The 21,443-nt window shown below is 35.6% G+C and overlaps 10 protein-coding genes across 10 annotated transcripts; 3 read left to right on the top strand and 7 right to left on the bottom strand. All coding sequences in view use genetic code 12, as the record gives it.

Annotated features, from left to right (window-relative positions):
- Positions 1-185: 185 nt before the first annotated feature.
- ZCF2 (Zcf2p) lies at positions 186-2,582 on the bottom strand (the record flags this gene model as incomplete). The annotated part of the gene is made up of 1 exon (XM_049409514.1): positions 186-2,582. One exon carries the CDS (start codon positions 2,580-2,582, stop codon positions 186-188), a length of 2,397 nt encoding a protein of 798 aa, XP_049261308.1.
- An 865-nt stretch (positions 2,583-3,447) lies between these two features.
- Positions 3,448-4,323, top strand: YPT53 (Rab family GTPase; the record flags this gene model as incomplete). Its single annotated transcript, XM_049409515.1, has 2 exons — positions 3,448-3,450; positions 3,586-4,323. The coding sequence occupies 2 exons, from the start codon at positions 3,448-3,450 to the stop codon at positions 4,321-4,323; spliced, it is 741 nt and encodes a 246-aa protein (XP_049261309.1).
- Positions 4,324-4,373: 50 nt separating this feature from the next.
- J8A68_005449 (non-canonical poly(A) polymerase) lies at positions 4,374-6,242 on the bottom strand (the record flags this gene model as incomplete). The annotated part of the gene is made up of 1 exon (XM_049409516.1): positions 4,374-6,242. One exon carries the CDS (start codon positions 6,240-6,242, stop codon positions 4,374-4,376), a length of 1,869 nt encoding a protein of 622 aa, XP_049261310.1.
- Positions 6,243-6,399: 157 nt separating this feature from the next.
- J8A68_005450 (protein kinase) lies at positions 6,400-8,607 on the bottom strand (the record flags this gene model as incomplete). The annotated part of the gene is made up of 1 exon (XM_049409517.1): positions 6,400-8,607. One exon carries the CDS (start codon positions 8,605-8,607, stop codon positions 6,400-6,402), a length of 2,208 nt encoding a protein of 735 aa, XP_049261311.1.
- A 240-nt stretch (positions 8,608-8,847) lies between these two features.
- J8A68_005451 (DNA-binding protein) lies at positions 8,848-13,698 on the bottom strand (the record flags this gene model as incomplete). Its single annotated transcript, XM_049409519.1, has 1 exon — positions 8,848-13,698. The coding sequence occupies one exon, from the start codon at positions 13,696-13,698 to the stop codon at positions 8,848-8,850; it is 4,851 nt and encodes a 1,616-aa protein (XP_049261312.1).
- A 388-nt stretch (positions 13,699-14,086) lies between these two features.
- J8A68_005452 (uncharacterized protein) lies at positions 14,087-16,000 on the bottom strand (the record flags this gene model as incomplete). Its single annotated transcript, XM_049409520.1, has 1 exon — positions 14,087-16,000. One exon carries the CDS (start codon positions 15,998-16,000, stop codon positions 14,087-14,089), a length of 1,914 nt encoding a protein of 637 aa, XP_049261313.1.
- A 201-nt stretch (positions 16,001-16,201) lies between these two features.
- On the bottom strand, positions 16,202-16,798 carry J8A68_005453 (uncharacterized protein; the record flags this gene model as incomplete). The annotated part of the gene is made up of 1 exon (XM_049409521.1): positions 16,202-16,798. One exon carries the CDS (start codon positions 16,796-16,798, stop codon positions 16,202-16,204), a length of 597 nt encoding a protein of 198 aa, XP_049261314.1.
- A 194-nt stretch (positions 16,799-16,992) lies between these two features.
- TRP99 (Trp99p) lies at positions 16,993-17,550 on the bottom strand (the record flags this gene model as incomplete). Its single annotated transcript, XM_049409522.1, has 1 exon — positions 16,993-17,550. One exon carries the CDS (start codon positions 17,548-17,550, stop codon positions 16,993-16,995), a length of 558 nt encoding a protein of 185 aa, XP_049261315.1.
- A 531-nt stretch (positions 17,551-18,081) lies between these two features.
- On the top strand, positions 18,082-18,645 carry J8A68_005455 (uncharacterized protein; the record flags this gene model as incomplete). Its single annotated transcript, XM_049409523.1, has 1 exon — positions 18,082-18,645. One exon carries the CDS (start codon positions 18,082-18,084, stop codon positions 18,643-18,645), a length of 564 nt encoding a protein of 187 aa, XP_049261316.1.
- A 456-nt stretch (positions 18,646-19,101) lies between these two features.
- Positions 19,102-21,438, top strand: SPT20 (Spt20p; the record flags this gene model as incomplete). Its single annotated transcript, XM_049409524.1, has 1 exon — positions 19,102-21,438. The coding sequence occupies one exon, from the start codon at positions 19,102-19,104 to the stop codon at positions 21,436-21,438; it is 2,337 nt and encodes a 778-aa protein (XP_049261317.1).
- Positions 21,439-21,443: the final 5 nt, after the last annotated feature.

The following is a 21,443-nucleotide window of genomic DNA, read 5'->3' on the forward strand; positions in this document are numbered from 1 at the left end:
ATGTCACCAATCCTGGCGAAGTCGCTTTACGGAGAAACTTCAGCTTTTGAACCCATTAATATGGATAAAATATATTAATTATAATAAATACAAAGGAACACGTATATACACATCTTCTAAAAGATAACACAAAATCTAAAATTAAATTGGAACTTTAATAACAAAGTCTAACAAATGTCATAAAATCATAATCCAGGAACGGCTTCTTCGAAAAAGTCCAATAATGCTTTATCTATCCAATCACATCCAGTGTCAGAAACAGGAGAAAGTTGGCCAGACATTCCACCAAAGTCAAGCTGGTCATTATTACTAACTAATTGATTATTTGGAGTCGTGCTATCAAAACGTAAGTTAAAGGTATTACCACGACTTTCATTCAATGCATTCAAATTGGTTTCATTAAGATAGGATGGTTTATTCTGCTGTTGGGAATTATTCTGAGTAACATAAGAAAGGTCATAGTGGACAGATGGTGAAGTATTGCTGGAAAGATCATGGTCAACCAGATTTATCGCAGTATTGTCGGAAGGGTTTTCTGAGAGACTCATATTTTCCAACCCTATTTCAATACGAGGTAGGAAATCCTTTAACTTGGAATATAAATTTGGTCTCAAAGCAGTTAATGATTCTCGGATATGTTTAGCTAATTTTCCTGATAATTCCCAATGGTTGGAGATAGGATAAATCGCCGTCAATGAAAGTTTGATATATTCGGTGTAAATATCTAAATCATCTTTGCTTAAACCAAAGTTCTGACTTCTGTCGTTTTGAATGGTGGTTTCAACCCAAATGTATGCACTCAAATGAACCAATGAAGCTAATGCTAATCCACAGGCGAAAAGAGGAGTTCTATCTAGTATCTTGGAGGAATTCGTGTCTATCAAAACTTCCACTATTGAATTTGCCGCTTCTATAGTTTTCTTAGTCTCAATATTCGTTCTGGAATCGGCTTTCATCTGGGTAGGCATTTCTTTGGCTTCAAGTACTTCTTCACTACATTGAGGGTGTTGTGGTGCATTGATTTTCCAAAGGTATGAGAACGGTCTATGGACGAAAATCTTAGCGTAATTGTAAAGCAAGATTGATTGATGTACACCTTCGTTAACCTTTCCATTCTTGTGAATCAACGGTGGCGCTCCGAAAAGTTTAGGATCTTCCAACTTCATTTCCCAGCTTGACAACGATGCCTTTAGTCTATTCAGTATGGATTCAAAGGGTCTCTTATTAATGATTTCAATATTCATCTTCACCGCATCGGAAACCAATTTAGCAGCTTCTGCTCTCCCTTTATAGTCGAACTGCTCCCGTGGTGGATATATTGGATATGAAAGATGACGATCAAGCGAATCTAACTTAGAAACCGTTTTACCATCAGCAGAACCTATTATGACATCGAAAAAATATAACTCCCAGAATAGCCTTCTTGCGGAATCGGCAATACTAGATCGAGGTATATGAGACAATCTTGGAGAGTCAAACACAGCAAGAGTAGCTCCAGAGCTGCCATCATTAGATGATGGAGTCAAGGCATCAACATTTACAACCTCCTTTTCCTCATTATCAATTAAGTTAATCTGTAACTCCAGAATTAAATGAATGCAGAAATGTCTTAGCTTCTTACTAAATGCATGGAATGAGGATATATGTGCTATTAGTGCCACAAGGAAGAGTACCTGTATTGATACCAAATCTACCGAAGGGTTCTGTCTAACAATATTGACACATTGAATTAGCCTATCTGAAATTAAGTCCTTGCCTTTAGCATACATGTTCGTTATTTGACCATCACCAACAATCTTAAGAATAGTCAAGACTTCCTTTTCAATTGAAGGGTTTGCCAAATAGACCAATAATTCCTCTCTTGGGGGCATTAAGGGGTGGGCTCTATGGAATTTGTCAAAATAATTCTTCAAGATTTCGTCCTTGTCATATGATGAAGGATCCATAAAGTGATCAAAATTCAGTACTCGTAAATTTATCTCTAATTGTTGAAATGATCTAACATCCTTGATAGCATCTCTACCAGCAAATAAGCAATCAAGATTACCTATTGAATAGTCTAACTTAACTCTTTTTCTTAAGCCTTCAACCATTTGGGATTCATTTTCATTCAAGGGACCATCTTTTCTATGTTCAAAATAGTTAACAGCAGTCTTACCGGGACAATTCAGTCCATCACAGCGCGAATGATCCATGGCACAAGGTAGTTTGAAAATTTCCTTAACCATATCATTGTTATTCTTGATATTATCCACTCTCTCCCTCATAGTTGGAGCATCTTCTATTGAGGTAGTAGAGGCATTTCGCATAGGGAAATCCTCAATCTCGGCAAGGAACATTGGCATTTTGGGACCTTGATTTACATCATTGACAGTAACAAGCTTATTCTTATTTGAAACACCTTTCTTTCTTGATCCACCTCTATGACTTGCCACATAAGTACATATTTTGTTGCCTTTTAAGCATCTATCACAAGTGGGGGTTGCACCATCGCACTTAAAATGTCTTTTGCGGCATTCGAGACATGCCTTACTAACATGCTTTCTCACTCTGGTTTGTTTAGGTTTCTTAGTTTCCGTCATGTATAAATATCTGAAATTACCTCGAAAGGGTTAAAAAAATCGTCTGACTTGTCGTTTAACTTGTAACGAATGGTAGAAACTACAGCTATTTTGTTTGATTATGAAAGGAATCAACTTTCTAATTAATAAAAATAGTTGTATTTAATAATAAAGATTTAAAATTCAATAAACGAATTAAAATTAAAAAGTCATTAACGTCTTGAGGTTGTCTATTAAAATTGGTTATGACTAAGTGGTGAAACTTTAAAAAAGTAAGGAACGAATCTTTGGGGGTTTATATCCCGGGGTTTGAAATTTTCTCGTATTAAGTACAGGCAAAAAACAATAGTCCATTACAAAAACCAAACCCCGTGCTTAATAATAATTATTTCTCGCTTTTAAATTAATTATGTCAGAGAACGCTATGTATGCATATCTATCTATCCCGTATTCTGCCGTTTGTTACAGTTGATTTATTAGGGATTGGCGAAGGCGTTGTACAATTGTCCGGCTCAATTCCACTAGACCGATGATGATGGTTGCAAATTCCAAAACCAAGGTTAAAGATACATCTACACATGGTCCAAAGGATATCATGAGCCGCGTCACTCCACTTTTAACTTTAAGGTAAAACTCATAATCCTAATTCAAATCTCAACTATAGATAAAGGTACTCTCTTATTTTTTCATTCTGCATCCCGAATGGCTTCGTAATTCATCTCTTGGACAATTCAGCCAACTTGTTGGCTTCCAAGATAATTTCTCTTCTTTTTTAGAACCTAGAGGAAATACAAGTTAGTTGACACTAATAAGGAGTCTACGTGCGAATATGAGAAATTAGATACGTCTAGAGTCTTTCAAGAAAAAATCAAAGTCTCTTTCGAGCATGGTCTTTAGATCAGTCACCATACGTGCCAAGAAACGGTAAACGCACGACCACAAGATATTTTGGTTTCTTGTTGTTAAATCCAACTGGTGAGGGAATACACACTATGAGCATTGATTGGATAGCTTCAAGTTACAGTTTCAAAAGCTATACATAGCAAATACCAAAGCTTATGATTTAATGACTGGGGAAAGCGACGATATCCCACCACCTTCATATAAAATTGTGTTATTAGGGGAGTCATCAGTCGGGAAGACATCACTCGTTCATCGATTTATAACCAACCAATTTGATATTCATACAACCAATACAATTGGAGCTGCATTTATAACCAAAGTTTATGCATCAAGTAATAATCCGGATCGGAAAGTAAAACTTCAGATCTGGGATACAGCTGGACAGGAAAGATATAGATCATTAACACCGATGTATTATAGAAATGCAAAGATTGCCTTAATTTGTATAGATTTGCAGAATTTTGAACAAAGTTTTGTTACTGCCAAATATTGGATAGAACAATTGGAGTTAAATAATTCGAATGTAGGTGAAGATATAAGAATCCATCTAATTGGAACTAAATTGGATTTATTACGGAATCATAATGCCCATGGGCAACAATTATCAGAAGAAGAGATAGTAGAAAAGCTAAATGAATATAGGCAGAATTTCCCTAGTATTGTAAAAGTTCATAAAACAAGTTCTAAAGACGGAACAGGCATAACTGAACTATTCGATGAGATTATTGAAAATATAGATGAGGAATTCTTTACAAACTACTATCTGACAGCTGAACCCCGTGTACTAATAGGAGGACAAGGAGGACAAATCGGCTCAATACTAAATTCTAGAGGAGTGGTAGGACGAGGATGCTGTTAATGAATTGCATATAGCTATTTAATACATTCTATAATATTACATAAATAATCCTAAAATTCGAGGCCCTTCTGCCTCCAATAGTCTCTTATAATACCTTTCTCAACCTCAGATTTAGGTTGCTTAGGTGCAGACTTTTCTTTGGCTGCAGTGTCATCATTGTTATTATCATCCTTTTTCGTTTCCAGTTCTTCATCTGAGTGCTCAAGACTTAAGAACGATTCCACAAGCTTTTTAGTATCTTTGGCCTTATTAGTCAATGGGGTTGGAGCTCTAGGAGGGACTATCTCAGAATCGCTCTCAACCGTCATATCCGAAAAATAGTACTTGTCATTCCCTCCTGTACCATCGCTTTCTTCCTGGGAGTCATCCTCATGATTTATCAAAGCAATATTTACAACCTTATGTCTATCATCATTGAAGTCTCTTTCTTGTCCTCGGTATCTGATAACATCCCCTAGTATCAGCTGGCCCAATCTCTCTTTATAGGTCGATGCATTAAGTTGATAGCATTTTTCAACAAGTAATTGATAGGCACCGCCAAAAGCTTTCTTTATATCTCTTAAATTATAAGAACCACGAGTAATGTTGTTAAACCTATCAGCCGGATCTTGTATCACTATTGCGAATGCCCCTCTGGTACTCAAAGAGGTGTGCTCACTTTTCAAAAGATACATTGGCTCTTCGGTTTCAGTATTGATCGCCAAAATCAAGTTGTCATATGAGAAATTACGTCCGTATAGTTCGAAAAATTCTATCAACAAGACACCCAAGTTATCAAGTATATCAATTGATCCCGAGGAAACTTTTGGATGCAAATGTAAGAAATGGTAACACATAATAATGGTTGCGTAACCTCCCAATCCACCGACATGAACATTATTTAATCTTCTAGACCTCAAAAATTGCTTCACAACGAGTACCAATTCACGAAGACCTGGGGTGGAATCTAACCATCGACGGATTCTCTTGGCAGCATCAAGTCCATTTTTCCTTTCAAATGAAATGTCAATATGAAGGTCAGAATAAGGATCAACGAATTTGATAATGGGGACTTTTGCCTTAGCAATAACTTCAATATTTTTGGCTAAATTATGTCTTCGTAAAAATGCGGATAATTGATATAATCGGGATTTATTTTCATAATCTCCAGTTTCGGAAATCACAACCATATCAATATCAGATCCAGGAAGATATAAATCAGTTGCACACGACCCAAAAACATGAGCTTCAGTACCCGGCCAGAATTTGGCAATTTTTTCTTTTAATTTATTGACCACAGTATTTCTCGTTGTGATTTCTTTACTAGATGGCGATATATAATTCACAAAATCTTTCATTTCCATTGTCAACCAATCTGCTATTTCCTTTTGTTTTGAATGATCATGATCTTTCACCCATGGATACAGAGCCTTCTTTTGATGGTGGACTACTGAACCGTTCTCATCGGCACTTAAGATTCCATCGTCGGATAATTCCTCATATTTCGCTTTATCATCGTCTTCCTCATCAGATGACAGAAACCCAAATCCAATGAAGTCCTCTTGCTTAGCAAGTTCATTTTCTTCCACTTTTTGTTTCTTTCGCTGTGGTCCCTCATTTGATACTTCTTCAGTTCCAGAGTCAACATTGGCAACTTCCTCGGAGGACACCACCACTGGATCATCCTCATCGTCACTATCTATAAGCACTATCTCACTTTCTTTTGACCCTTCTTTTTTATAATAGTCGAATACATAATCACTTGAATCAGAATCGTCCTCAAGGTGTTCACCTAATTTTGCAAATTTGTTTTCTTTGAGTTCAAGACTGTTAGATCCTGTCGGAAATTTCTTAGACTTCTTCTTCTTTGGTTTCTTTTGTTTCGGCTTCTTCGACGCCTTGCTTACTTCTGAAATATCTCTCTTCCTTTTACTCCCCATTATACTCTGTAGATTGTAGTTTATGTATATATAAAAAGTATATAACAAAATCTGTTTATGTAACCATCTTGAACCTCTTCGATTTCTTTTTTTTTCTGTGCCAAATTTGCAAACATTGATTAATGTCGCAGTACAAACCATTTGGACAATGTCGCATTCAAAAAAGATTATCACGTGATTCGGCAATTTCCGGAAACATATACCCGAAGAGAATTGCAAAAATTGTAGTCAATATTGAAAATACCCATAAGTTCACTGTTTTATGTTTGGAGTAATACAAAACTGAACCAATTGCACAAAAAATAGAAAACTTGCAAGCTGATATCATGTAATTGGGCGTATAATATGACAAATACTCCAAAGCAACCCAGTCTAGACAGTAGAAGGAGACTACTATAGCCTGATTGGTTTCTATCTTCACGGTAGTGGCTGATTTTGGTGGAACTTGAGAAGCAATATTTTTGTCATTGCTCAGCATTTCTAATAAATTAAAGTGCTCTGCCTCACTTTGCTTCTCATACACGGGATCCTCAACATCTTCCTCCGAAGACGTCTCCACAACAACAGCAGCTGCAGCAGCACTAGAATTCAGGTCAGAATGCTCAAGAAGCAATCCACTGCTGGCACTATTTCTATGTTCAGGATGTTGGAATGGTTCTTCAATAACGTCCTTAAGGAATAATTGTTGCTTTATTTCTTCTAGCAATACAAGTACATCTTTTGATATGATTCTTGATGTAGAACTATTTCCTATTCCATCACCTTTAATCATCATATAAATTAGTTTCTCAAACTCTAGTATACCCTCATCTATCGAATCCCTTATTTGTAATACATTATTCGTGAACCATGAACTGAAAACATCGGAAGATAATTCATAATACCAATTCATGATTTTATCTCTAATTTCTTGAGGGTCAGTCTCTTCTTGTATAATAGAAGAGAATGGTAATGAACCAACACATAGATAACACAAAATCAACCCTAAAGAATAGATATCACTTTCATAGGAAAAATCATTAATAAAAGTCTTACGATCTTCTCCTAAGGTTGGATCATTTGAATATAACCAAAGTTCAGGGGCAGTGAATTCAAGAGTTCCAGTATTTCCTCGTCTTTCATCAAATTTATCCTCCACTAGTACGTTGTGATGTTTATCAATAAATTTACCTTCCCCGAAATCAGACACTAATACTTTCGGTAGTTGCTCAGCTTGATCTTCAAAATCTCTTAAACTGGAAAATGACCGCTCCAATATTTCTCCAGGAATGTATTCTGTGTCAAGCAAACAATTCGACGGTTTCAAATCACGATGCAAGATGCCATGAACATGTAAATAGTGAACTCCTTTAGCCACATCATGAAAAAACTTCCAAATTTCGAAATTGTCCAACCATTTCTTCTTAGGTTCTTCTACTTCAGGAATGCCATTATGTCGTTTCATTCTTCTTTTCTTTCTTTCCAAATCGATTTTGTCTTTTAATGATAAATGCTCTTCTCGCTTGAAATTTCTATTCATTAAATCCTCCAAATGACCACCAGCACAATATTGTTGCAAAATAAACACATAGGGAATCTTCGAACTGTTCTTAATACTTTCAACTTGACCTGGGTCAGGTAAGATATATGCAGACAGATCTTCAAGTTCACCCAACTCCAACCACACATGATTATATCGAATCAAATTGTTTTCATTTGCCCCCTTTACTGACAATTCATACAAGATCAATACTTCATTTAAAACTTGTTCCAATAATTCAAACTTATTTCCAATATTAATTCTCTTTATTGCATACGTTCCCAATTGAATGTCATTTAATACGTGATTCACTTTATATACTTGTGCATGGGCCCCAGATCCCAAGATATAGGGCTCTACTTTTCTGAAAAATCGTTTGAAGTAACCTTGATTGAAAAGCTCCTCTGGCAATGTGCTTCTCAGACCAGTAGACGGTCTAGGCTTCGATTCCGTTATAGAAGGTAGTTTCCCTAATAATTTGAAATAATCTCTACGCATAAATCCATTTGTTGAATTCCCGCTAAATTCAAAAGCTTCTTTAGGGAAAGAAATGGGAAACAGATTTGTTGGTCCATTTGAATTTCGCCTGGGACCTTCGTTTCGATACTCAGACCAAGAAAATCCACAATTAGGGCATTTAGTTGAGTTTCCATTATCCTTAAATGGATGGAATGGATTCGCTGGGAATGTTTGAGATGGTCGTCTCTTGCTGTTGTTTGATTCCTTGAATTTCAGTACAGGTAGCAATTGAATACTATTTTCGGAACTATCATGAAGAACCACAATGCCTTGATTAGCATCGTGATACAATATATCTTTGTTAGAGTTGTAAGGCACGATTGACATTTGATATCTTTCTTGCTAATTCTAATTCGCTTGAATTCAACTGACATCAACTATTAACTTATAGTTAAATTGTTTGAAAATCAAAAACCTGTAACGTGGAGACAATAATCACACTTGGTAGCACCAGACAAAAACGCCAAGTGGTGGAGGTTGCGAAAAACTACAAAATTTACAATTGCCAATTATTAAATTATCATAATTTCATTATAAAATTAATCCCGTATATACGTATATAACATTCTATCTAGCACTTCTTAAACGAAGCATCAAATTAAGTAAACTGGTTTCTATATTATACTTTTCTTCAGGAGTCAACTTCATTAATTCTTCATCAGTGGCAGATTCCAAGCTTCCCACAAGTTGACCAATGTTCAACTCACGCTGGGACACAATTTGAGCAGATGGGTCCTGAATTCTTACTATTTCCATGCTTTCTGGCTCATCGGTATTTTCAACAACTTGCAGTGTGGTAGCAATATCAGTAGTGACAAGACAAGACCGCATGTTTTCATCGCTTGATTCAACCACTTCCGGTAAGCCCGCATGAAGACGTTCAAGCGATAGTTCTTGTGGTTCCTTCAGTTCTTCTTCTTCAATGGTTTCCATAGGGGTATCACATATTTGTTGGATGTCATTTGGAGTATCAATAACTAGATCTAGATTTTCATCGACAAGCGTTGATTGTCCCTTAAAGTTTAGTGACTCAGGTGACTCTTCAAGACTACTGGTTTGAGATGTTTGAGAATTTGAATCAATCTTCTCGTCAAATTCTTCTATGGCAGCAAGACGGGACTCTGAAGCTCGTTTATCCTCCACTGTAGATTTTCCCGAATCAACTTCGCAAGCCTCCGATATCTTAGTAGAATGGGCCTCAAAGTTTTGTGACTCTACAGACTTAGTGTCAGGAGGGTCGTCAGTTGTTGAAGCTTCAACTTCTGTTGTTTCTGTTTTCTCATGATCATCCGAATCATTATTGGTATCTGGAAGAATGTCTTGATCATGCACTATGTGCGAATCAACTTTTGCTCTCTTGGAAGGTTCTGTGTCCTCCTCGGTAGATTTTCTCTTCAAAGAATTTTCAACATTTGCTGTGGACTTTTCACTTTCGTTGGATACGAGTTCAAGTTCAAAAGGAGAAGAATCATCAATCTCATCTGATTCATTCATTATTGACTCTAACATGGAATCGCCTTCTACTTCAGATACATCATCGTTTTCCTCCATGGAAATGTCACTACTGCTAACCCGGGCACTAGATCTTAAAAGTCTACCACTCGCACGTTCCATAACTTCTGTGATCGAACACGAGTCTTGTTGTTGGTTTGTTGAAAGTGATGCATTTTCCTCAGTATCTTGTATCGTTTCTTCCAGGATAATCGACATCCCAGTTTCCTTTTCCTTTTTAACCTTAGATGACTTCTTCTTCCCTTTTCTGGAACTGCTACGTTTCTTCTTTCTTATAGATGCAACGCTTTTATTATCACTCGACGATTCTTGCACCACGGCATCTGATTTCTTCGAAGCGAAATCCAACGAACCTGATGCACTGTCAGTTTCTATTGTTTCTCCCAATGTATTTGATTCTAGGATCTGCTCTCTTAATGAATCAGCTACTTGCAAAACACTCACATCTGCTACGTTGCTGGTTCTTCTTTCCTCACTGGAAACAACTGATTCAATTCCACCTTCTAGAGAGTCAGGTACAATTATATCTTCATTCTCCTGCTTGATTTTCACCACCTCTGTCGATTCTTGATCTAATTGGGTCTCCACTGTCTGTTGAGACGTACTGCTGCTATTGCTAAACGATGTTGCTGGAACAATTTTCCCATTTCCGATACATAATCCTCTTTCATTCAATTCACTCTCCAACACAGTCAATTGAGACGTTTCAAATATCAAAAACTCTTCAATATTGATATTCAATTCAATACAACAAAGCAGGAGTAATCGATCCAACAATTTGAAGTTTTTGTTCTCTTCGTTCGATTTAATAGTCAAATAACGTCTTAATATTTGCAATGCTTCCAATTGAAGTTCATTATCTAAAGTTCTGATCTTATCTATGATTTCACCCAGCACATTGAAAATCTCATCATCTAATCCTTGATCAGCCAAAAACTGGAACATTGCCACAAAATTAACCTGCCCTTCAAAGCACCTCAATAGAAGATCGGTGGTAAACAGTTGAACATGGGTATTTGGTGCACCCTTTACAAGTAACAAAAAGTACATCTTGGTTTCCATACACCATTTTTCAATATTCAAATATGTCAAGCAACGTCTTTGTTCCTCACTATCTGGAATTGATACAATTCTCTGAATTAATCTCTTAACAAACACATCAAAACCAATATCAAAATGTTCACAGATTTCTCCATACAAATTCAATTCAAATTTGGAAACACCCACACTACGCTTGTTTAACACTTCACTGAATAAATGCTTTGCACTGTCTGACAATTCAAGTTTGCAAAAGTCAGCAATGAATACAAGTACTTTATCTTCCGAAAGTGAACTGACTATCAAATTAAGTAATTCTAATGTTTCCTCTGAGGAACATCTTGGCATACAGCTTTGCATTAGTGGGAAGTAAATATTACTATCCGTATCAATATCTTCCATGTCATTTCTTCTATGAACAAACAAGGAGGGATCAAATGTGTCATGCAAATTAAGAATAATCTTATGTATCATGTCATATGAAAGCGGCGAACCGGATGAAAGCAATATATCTAAAACCACAGGAATATTATCAATGATATCGAATGTTGTTGCCGACACTTTTGGTTCCATTTTAGTTACAGGTCTTATGCTACCTAAGAATGCAATTAATAAATCCACCTTTTGTTCAATGTAGAGTTGATCCAGTTGGAAAACAAGGATAATACTCTGCATTATTCTATCAAATTTCGAATGGATCCATCTTGGGGGTAATGAATTTATCTCATTCAATGACACCAGCTCATTGGATAAACATCTGATTTCATTAAAGTTTCTTTCATTTATTGGTGTTGATAATTTCAAGAATCTTGTCAAGACTTTTAAACCGAGTTGATGCATGTACTCAGTCGAACCATCCTTCTTGAAATAAAAATTCATAAACACAAGCTGAATCATTTTATCCCAGTAGACATGTAAGTATTTTGTAGACAGTTTCATAACTTGAGGATTGACAATACAATATATTATTGAACAAAAGAGATTATGCAAAGTATCCACAACTTCATTCTGAACTTCAGCTGCATTAAAACTTCCAAATAAATAAGTTAATAATCTCATTTTGGTCTTGACTGCATTATTTATCAATTGTGATCTATCTTTAACATTTGAAGATCTCATAATAGGGTCCAACACTTTTCTAATTTCAACTAAATCATTTCGACATAAATTATAACTAACTGCTTTCCAACAACTCAAAGCCAAGATTCTGGCTTGAACATCCTGAGAATTGAAACAAAATTTTGGAATTTGTAACCATTGATTTAAATGCTCCCATTTATCAAACCCCGAGCCTGAATCACCTACTAATAATGTCAATGCCACCCAAATATCCATTGCAAATTTGTATTGGCCAGCACTTATAAGTTCTTCAAGTTTATAAGTAATAATATCTATTGATTTCACCTTTTGAGATTGGGGGGATTCAGAATCTATTTCTAATGGGGTTCCAGATGCGATGGATCTAATATTTGCAGGAATACCAGAAGCTAAGAAATCTCTAACATATAACAGAACCATTTTATTATCAAGGAAAGCCTTTGCAACTTCCAAAAGACAATTAACCCCTACTGAAAAGCATTTATAATAAAATGGTGAATTAATGTCACAAATATTCAAAATTAATAATCCAAACCAATGTGCCATATTCTTAGCCATTATATTAGGAAAGTTAAGGACAAAATTCTTAAAGCAAACAAACTTCTCAGTCACTAAAGATGAACTAGGGAATCCCTTCATATTAACCAAGCTTGCTAGCATTCTTTCCGGAATTTCTCCATTATCAAACAATAATCGTTTTCTTTTTGGGCTGAGTTTACAATCTTTGATTATAAGTAAGTACGGAGAAACTAGAGCTTTAGAAACCCTAGGATGAACTAATATGTCACATGCATGGCGATAAAACCACTCGATGTCATCAAAGGGTAAGAAATTGTTCAATTCTTGGTCCATTAAAAGAATATTCATTAATTTCAATGCTTGACTGATGACTCTAATTCGGAATGGATCATTCTTGGAAGGTGATTTGTTTTCTTTATCCAATTCTGAGCTGAATAATTGTTGTTCAGTAATCTCAATATCTCTACGTATTTGAGCTGATAAGCACATAATTAAGTTTTGAATTGGTTCTGATTTGTGTTGATTTTGACTTGGAGATGATTTGTTAGGAGGAGTCGGATTCACAGGATTGGGTGATATTGTGAATAGTTTCACTAATGCTTCATTTGTGTTTGATTTACATATAGAATTCAACGTGGCATAAACTTCAAATCTTCTATTGAACAGGTCGTCTTGTAAAACATGAATACATCCTTCAATCAAGTGATGTAAATCGGGAGAATTGGCTGGAAGTTGAATAATGGTACCTTGGAGCCAGAAATTTGGATTTTTTGGACCATTGACCAGTTTCTCCCACAATGCTGTATTATTTGGATCAACAACCAGATGATTCAAATTAAAATTATATGCTTTAAGAATGGATCTAGGAGTAAAGTTTCTATCTGGAGTACTTGGAAGATCCGAAACCAAATCATCCGAGAACGCAACACTCTTCTTTTTCTTAATTGGAGATGAAGATAAAAAGTTCCTTCGTATTGGTGAAGAATTGTTGGAAGACAGTTGCAGAACTTTTTTGGTTGGTGACGAATTTACTTTTTTGATTGGTGATGAATTTAATTCTTGTGGGGATAATGATCTAGGCTGGCAATTTATAATTGGGATCTTGATTGGAGTAGATACATGCTTTGGCGAAAGACTAGATCTATGCTTTTTATGAGTTGCTTTGGACTTTCGTATTGGAGAACCATCATTAATTGAATTCACTGTCGTTTGACGCGTTCTTCGTTTGTCACTTGCAATTGATGGAGCCATGATTTTCACTTTAGTTTATTAAAGGATGGTATAATTCCAATAAAATCAATTCAAGATTTATGTTCAAAGTATAATAAATTCAATAAAATATTGGGAAATAAAGTAAAGACTAGAAATGATCAATAAAGAATGAATGAAAATTACGACAGAATTTTTGATATGAATATTGTTTGTCTGTCTCTTTGTTCATCGCGCTGATTTAGCAGGAGCGCGGTTCTTACAATTTAAATTTTTTTTTTTAATAAAACAATAACACGCGCCCTGGCAAACTGTACAAGAAAAACGTTGTACTATGCGGTGGTAGCGCTCGTTCTGAGGAACTCATACGAAGAACCTTGCCAAGTTCTATGCATTTCTATACATTTATTCTACATAAACCTATTTATTTTCAAACCTTTATTCTCTTCAGGTCATTTCCATCCCCTTCTGACGCCGCCCTCTTTCGTTCCAATTTCGCTTCTTCCGCAGTCATAAATTTATCCTTTTCAAATATATCTGGTTTTAATGCATTACCAAATTCTAACCATTTACGTGATCGTTCTTTTCTTAATCGTTTCCAAAGAAGAATGGATCTTTCTTCAATCATCAGATCCCTCATTTCTTCATCTTCACATTCTTGAATAGAATCTGTCAATTGATCGATTTTAGCATGGGCCAATTCAGCACTAAATTCATGTGGATTATGTAATTTGGCAATCCCTCTCTGAGTTCTCATCCTACGAGTTAATTGTGGAGTAACATAGGTATTAAAATACTTGTTTGGTTTATATGGGAAAATATCCTTAAATTTATCTTCAACTTCTTTAATTTCTTCTGCAGTTAATAATTTATTTAAGAAATATGGTTCATTTGTTTTTGGATCTTTTCCATAAATCAACCAACCCCACCATATTCTTTCAGTTATGATAATATGTTGCAAAAAGTAAGCAAACTGATTATCCATACTACTCTTCAAGTGGTTTAAGATATTGACCTTAATTTTCACAAGCGACTTTCGAAATGCTTCACTCAAGGATTCATCCGTTAAATGCTTTACATTAGTTGGTGCCTTTAACCCACTCAAAAACCGTTCTTTGTCTTCCCAACCTAATTCAAGAAATAAACTAACAATTATGTGAGCTTGCAAAAGAAATTGCAATTTTGCTTTTTTTGATTTAAATTGATTCGTAATAAATTTTTGATCTTCAATTTGAAGATTTGTATGTTCTTTTCTATCTTTCGTTCCGGGAAATGGAGAAATATAATAAGTTTCAGGAATATATAATAAATCAGAATATTTTTTTGTTAAATATTGTTGTTCAGATTCAGGTTTAGGTGGATGAATTGCAAATTGATCAACAGGGGGTTGTGGTTCATCTTGAGTTATAAAATTGAAAACATTGGTTATCTTCTCCGTCATTGTTTTTAATTCTTTGAAATTTGCTTTCTTCAAATAGTAAAACGGATCATTGAAAACCTTTTGGACAGCCAAGAGATCATCCACAAGAACAGATTTCCCTCTATATTGGGGTTGGATATGAGGAACAACTCTATTAGCAATATGGAAATGTTTATTCAATCCAGTATTATCTTCAAAACTGAAAAGATTTGTTACAAAGATTCGAACTCGAAAATGAAATCTATCATTAAATGAATCTTTCTTATATGAATCCAGTTTACCCTGAGAATCTTTAAATTGATATTTATCGGTTAAATAATTACAAATCTCCAAGACTGAGATTCTATCACCGATTGTTTGTCTATCAAATATCTTCTCTTTGATAAGCTTTTCTCTTGATTCTAAATAGGTCCAAAAATATTCAATTTCGGAAGTTGAAATGGCAAATAAAAACTTCAGTATTTGTGATAAGCTATCGAAATAAATATGTCTGGCCAGCTTAAATACTTCAACATAGATATATATCTCAAGGTCTAACACAGCAGCTAATTTATTATACAGTTTCAGCTTTGCAGATTCATTACCATCAATTTGGAGAAATTCAGCAAGAATATCACTAATCACACCTTGAAATGCTGAACATACTATCATCTCCCTTGCTTTATTATCAAGATCATAATTCAAATTATCAACCTTTTTCACATCTTCTTCTGCGAGATCCCCTAAGCTGTCAACATGTAATTTATAATCAAAGGTTGATCCATCTAATATTGTTTTGAATTCATCACCAATATTGGAAAATAATTCTGGTTGTACTTCTTCTAATACAAAATTCTTTTCTGAATTCTTGGTAACAATTTCATCTACACCAGTCTCAATGATTCGTTTAACGTTAGCGATTGGCTTTTCTAATTGATCGTTCATATCTTACTTGTAATGCTTACAGAGAAAAGAATGATGGATCTAGGCATACTGTTTGTTCTTTTGTTGGAACGAAAAAAAAAACCGATTCTCGACCTAGCAGGGTTACAACTCCGTTCTAATTGTTACCACTGCCCGGGGCAGAGCATTAAAAATTACTATGTAACTAAGGGAAGTTCTATATATGCTATTTACAATATGATTCTAAAAATCAAAATTCTTTGACCTATTTTGTTTCTTCTCTGAATGTTTCTTTTTGTCAAGTAATCTACGTTCTTTAGAAACAACTTTTAGTTTTTGCCATTTTTCTTTATCTTCTTGACTTACTTCCCCAGCAAAATATATTTTTGATTTCACTTCTCCTAAAAGTTTCTTAAAACATTCATCAGCATTCATGTCTCTGCTTCTAAACGTATCACTCTGGATCAATAATCCTGAATCTTTAGTCTCATATCTGATTTTCTTAGTTTTGAGTTGTTCTTGGATTGGCATGGGGATCCAATAGCATTTTTGTGGACTCAACCATTCTCCAGCTTCAAGACTTACAGTAGCTTTTGATGACGTTTTGTTGACCTTTTGACCTCCTGGGCCAGATGATCGACTATAATCGATATTGAATAGACGTCTTGGGATCTGAGTATGAGTGAAATTTTCAAGCCATTTCTTTGCTGTTTCTATTTCTTTTGCAGAGAAATTTGTAGAAGATGATGGGGTCGTAGAATTAAATCGTAGTATTTGGAGAATACCTCTTCTATTTAAAACACCTATAGGTGAATATACTTTCAAAGTTGATAGTATCATTTAGTGAATCCTTTACGGAGATGATCAGAGATCGGGATTGTCTTCCCGCCAGTGAAAGAAAAAACCTGACGAACAAATCCTCGCGATTTACAGGATGAGATTAAAGAGCAAATCTAAAGCAAATTTAACAATTTATATTTACTATATACTAACAAGACATATAATCAACAAGTACAAAGGTCAATTGAGTATGTCTAAGCTTCCTCTAAAACATGAGATGCGGCAGAAATGGTAACAGAAGTGTTATCAGGTTCAATGAAAGTTTTGACAATCTTTCCATCTTCAACTAATAATGCATATCTTTTTGATCTTTCATTACCGAAAAACTTGGAAGCATCAAATAATAAATCTAATTCTTTAGTAAATTCACCCTTTGGATCAGCTAAGAATCTAATTTGAGCTTCAGCAATAGCATGATGTAAGATCTTTTCTCCAAATGCTTTAGTAACAAATGCATCATTAACTGCAACAACAAAGAATTTTTGATATCCTTTATCATTAAAAGCACGAATATTCTTAATATAATCTGGAACATGAGTTGCAGAACAAGCAGGAGAAAAACAACCTGGAATACCAATAACGACGGATTTACCAGATGCGGCTTCTTCTGCGAGATTCACTTCATTACCTGGGGAATCTTCAAATACATTAATTGATGGAAGTCTATCACCAACTGCTGCATACATTCTAATTGAATTCTTTAAGGAATTAGCCAATTGAACTCTTGGAAATGATCTTGCTAAGGAAAACATTTTGTATATATATGATAGATCTAGATTAGTTAATAAGCAACGAAATTAATTGACGTTTATAGAAAGATTTGTCAAAAGAATTGAATTTTTATTTCAATTTAAAATAATTAAGGGGGACAAGAGAGCAAAGTTGGTGGAACGACAAACTTAAATTTTCGAATGTGGCTTCGAGGTGCGGAATGAATCGGAGGGAAGAGGGTAACATGAATGTTGCAATGAGATTTTATACGACAGAATCAATAACCACAACAATTAGAAATAGTAGATGCCTTTCTATAGTTAAACAGACATATTAAAGGAAGGACAGACTCTTCGAGGTTTAAGCAACGACCTTCAGAAAGAAAGAAGCATTTTACAATTGACTGAGAAATTGGTGGTTTAACAATCTCGAAACAAAACGTTTTTTTTTTTCCGTCTCAGTTGTGGGCAACTGAATGCTTTGCTCTAATGGATATTTTTCATTTCATTTATAGCTAACGTTCAATTCACCTTGTAGAGAATTATTTTCCATTTCAATCATAATTGTCAATCATGGGAAGAGACACACCGACGAATAACATACCACTGGTTAAAGAAGAACAGATAACAACAGATGAAGCTTTAAAATTATATACAAATACCTTAAACTTCAATGTAATAAGTCGATATGATCCATCAATAAAACAATTATTATGTCATACATCCCATTGTGTTATCTATAAATATAACGATGATTCTCAAGAATGGATAAAGACCGATTATCAAGGAACTTTAGCTATGTATGTCAGAGATTTCAAAGTTCCACCGCCCACAAAATCAACTCGTACTTATACAGATTTACAAGATTTATTCTGTTATGGACTTATATTATTAAATAGAAATAGTCCTGAATGTTTTTCATTAGGATTATTACCAAATAAAGTTAGTAAGCATTTCTTTCCAAATGGGTTAAGTGATTCTGGTATTCTGGAAATGGATGTTGAATTAAATGATAATTTAATTATCGTGAGAAATCTTCTAGGTGACATTTATGGTTTATGGGTATTCAATGAAGATGATAGACTAAAATTATTCAAATCTATTGAATTCTGTCTTAATAGTGATGTAAAATTATAAAGTTAAGTTTTTTCATCATTGAGGAATTTGTACATTAATGAAAACAATATACATGTATTAATACAATAATTATCTTTGCACCAAGTTTGCAGTACCGATCATAGATCCATCTGATGGTCTTAGCATCCCGCTCTCCTTGTACTCTCTATAGCCTTTATATGAATAATTCGTTAACTGCTTAAGTCGGATGAAAATTCGTAGTCACGTGCCACCAACTTTTGAGTCAAGACCCGATTTTTTTTCTTTGAAGAATGTCACTAATGACAGGTGAAGAAAGAGATAGATCCATTGAAACTAACTATCAATCAATCATTTTAACGATAATCCATTCGGGTAGCTGATTCTCTGAAACTCGTGGATCTATTTTCGCCCTTTAGAATTAACTTTTGATAAGAAATTACCCGTTTTTCACCACCACTAAGAACCTATACAAAACTTGAAACAGTAGTTGATAAAATGAATGCACCAGGCGTTGCAAACGCAGCCAAACCACCTATCCAACTGGGTCTAGATAACCTCACACCTGCCCAAATGCAAGCTAAAGCTGCTGCCATGAGACAACAACAGATGCAACAACAAAAGCAGCAGCAGTTGAAACAACAGATCCTCCAACAACAGCAGAATCAACAGCTGCAACAACAACAGCAACAACAACAACAACTTCAGCAACAGCAACAGCAACAACAACAGCTAAAACAAAAATTAAATCTTCAAAACTATCATTTTGCTACTACATCAGAGGAAATACTAAAAAAATATTCAAAATATCCAGCATCATTAAGTTTGCATATTTTTGAAAGTCATTATAGATTCAATAATTCTCAAGATTCTCAAATCATACCCAAAGATTCACCCATGATCAAAGACTTTATGCGTCATGTATTAAAAGAAGAGATTCCTATTGAAATGAGTGAACTTCTTAAAGACTTTTCAATAAGATCCTATGATGGTTGTCTCATATTACAAGTATATGATCATAGAAATATGGTCAAAACCAGTGTAATTACAAATCAAAGAACACAAGCGGCTCCTAACTCATCACCCAACAAAGACGGAAACCAAAAGGCTACCACAGTGGTATCAAAACCAAGGACATATAGGACACTACTCAAACCTACACCGTTATCAATATATTATGATTTATTATATCATACTGATTCTGCATTAACTAAATTCACTGATACTTTATCGCTTCAGATGGAATCAGAGATCTTAACTTTAACTAATAGAAAATTGGATTTAGCTGTTCCTTTGAATCCATATAAGGCGGACGATTATCTTAAACCCGATGAGGCATCCCCTCAAATTGAGTGGGATGAAGAATTAGAAGATAATAAAGTGCTATTCAACCATAGGGATGCAATTGAACAACCCCCAAGGAAGATACATCTGGATGAAATGGTATTGCATAAATCCTCAGAATACGAGGAAATCATGTTATTGTTGTCTAATAGATATAAACGTACAGATGAGCTTCAGGATAAGAAATTAGTAATCGTTAATGCTTCATCTATTCCAACATCGGTTGCGGCATCCACAGCAACAACCACCACAACTGCGACGACGAAATCAGGAAAGGAGGGTTCTGTGGCTACTGAAGGAAGGGGAAGAAAAGGTGATAAGACAAATGCAGCAAATACCCCCGCTGCACCACCAGCCCCAGCACCGACGCAAGTAACTACAAGCACACAAAGCTCTGCCAGAGCAACTGGGCAATTTATGAGATTGAGATTAATTGAAGAGATCAGGAAGAAGCGAGAAGCCGAGAAACTTCAACAAGAAGCCAAGATTCAAGCAGCTGCAGCAGTGCAAAACAACGAAGCTATTCAACCACCTCCACCTCCGCCACCGCAATCTGTTCCTCCACCTGAGCCACAACCTGCAGCAACTAACAAAAGACAAGCACAGACACTGGGTCAACTGGCTCCAAAGAGAGCGAAGAAGGAGCCAACCAAGAAACAATTGCAAGCACAAGCACAGGCACAGGCACAAGCACAGGCGCAGTTACAAGCACAAGCACAGGCACAACTCCAAGCACAGCAATCACAGGCACAACAACAAGGAACTCCCCAGTTTAATGGTACGGGAATGTCTAGTTCTAATTCACAAGCTACTTCTGCCGCTAGCACGCCTGCTATGAGAAGTAATCCAGGTATACCAGGACAACAACTGCCACCACAACAACGGATGCAAAATAATCAAACTAGTGTGCCTGGGCAACAACAACAGCAGCAAGTCATGGGATCAACAACGCCACAACAACAATCTGCTCAAGCGCCGCAATTGACTCTTGTACAACAGCAACAACAACAGATTTTCCAGAATTCGCTTTCACCAGAAGAACAACAGGTGTTTAAGCAGATGCAACAGAAGATGAATGCGTTAGCAATGATGGGGAATACGGGTATTGCACCTAATAGACAACAATTAACCCCACAACAGAAACAACAAGCACTTGTACAAGCCAAGAATATTCAACAACAATTGATCCAAAAATTCCCACTTTATTTCCAAAGATTGAAACAATTCCAATTGATCCAACAACAAAGACAAGCGAAACAGAAACAACAACAGCAGCAACAGCAGGCGAAATTACAAGCTGCTGCTTCTGCCCAGGCTGCGGCTGCGAACAATTCGCAACAGATTCAACAACAGCAGTTTTCGCAACAACATGCTAATGTTTCTGGGAAATCTGTTCCTGGTGGTGCTCCTACTCCTGTTCCTGCGGCTGAAGCACCTCCAAAGAAGAAGAGGCAATATCGAAAGAAGAATCAGGCTGCTATTCAAAACTAATCACT

Source organism: Hemisphaericaspora subhashii (genome assembly GCF_019202705.1).
Source record: "Hemisphaericaspora subhashii strain CBS 10753 chromosome Unknown scaffold19, whole genome shotgun sequence".
Taxonomy (NCBI): domain Eukaryota; kingdom Fungi; phylum Ascomycota; class Pichiomycetes; order Serinales; family Debaryomycetaceae; genus Hemisphaericaspora; species Hemisphaericaspora subhashii.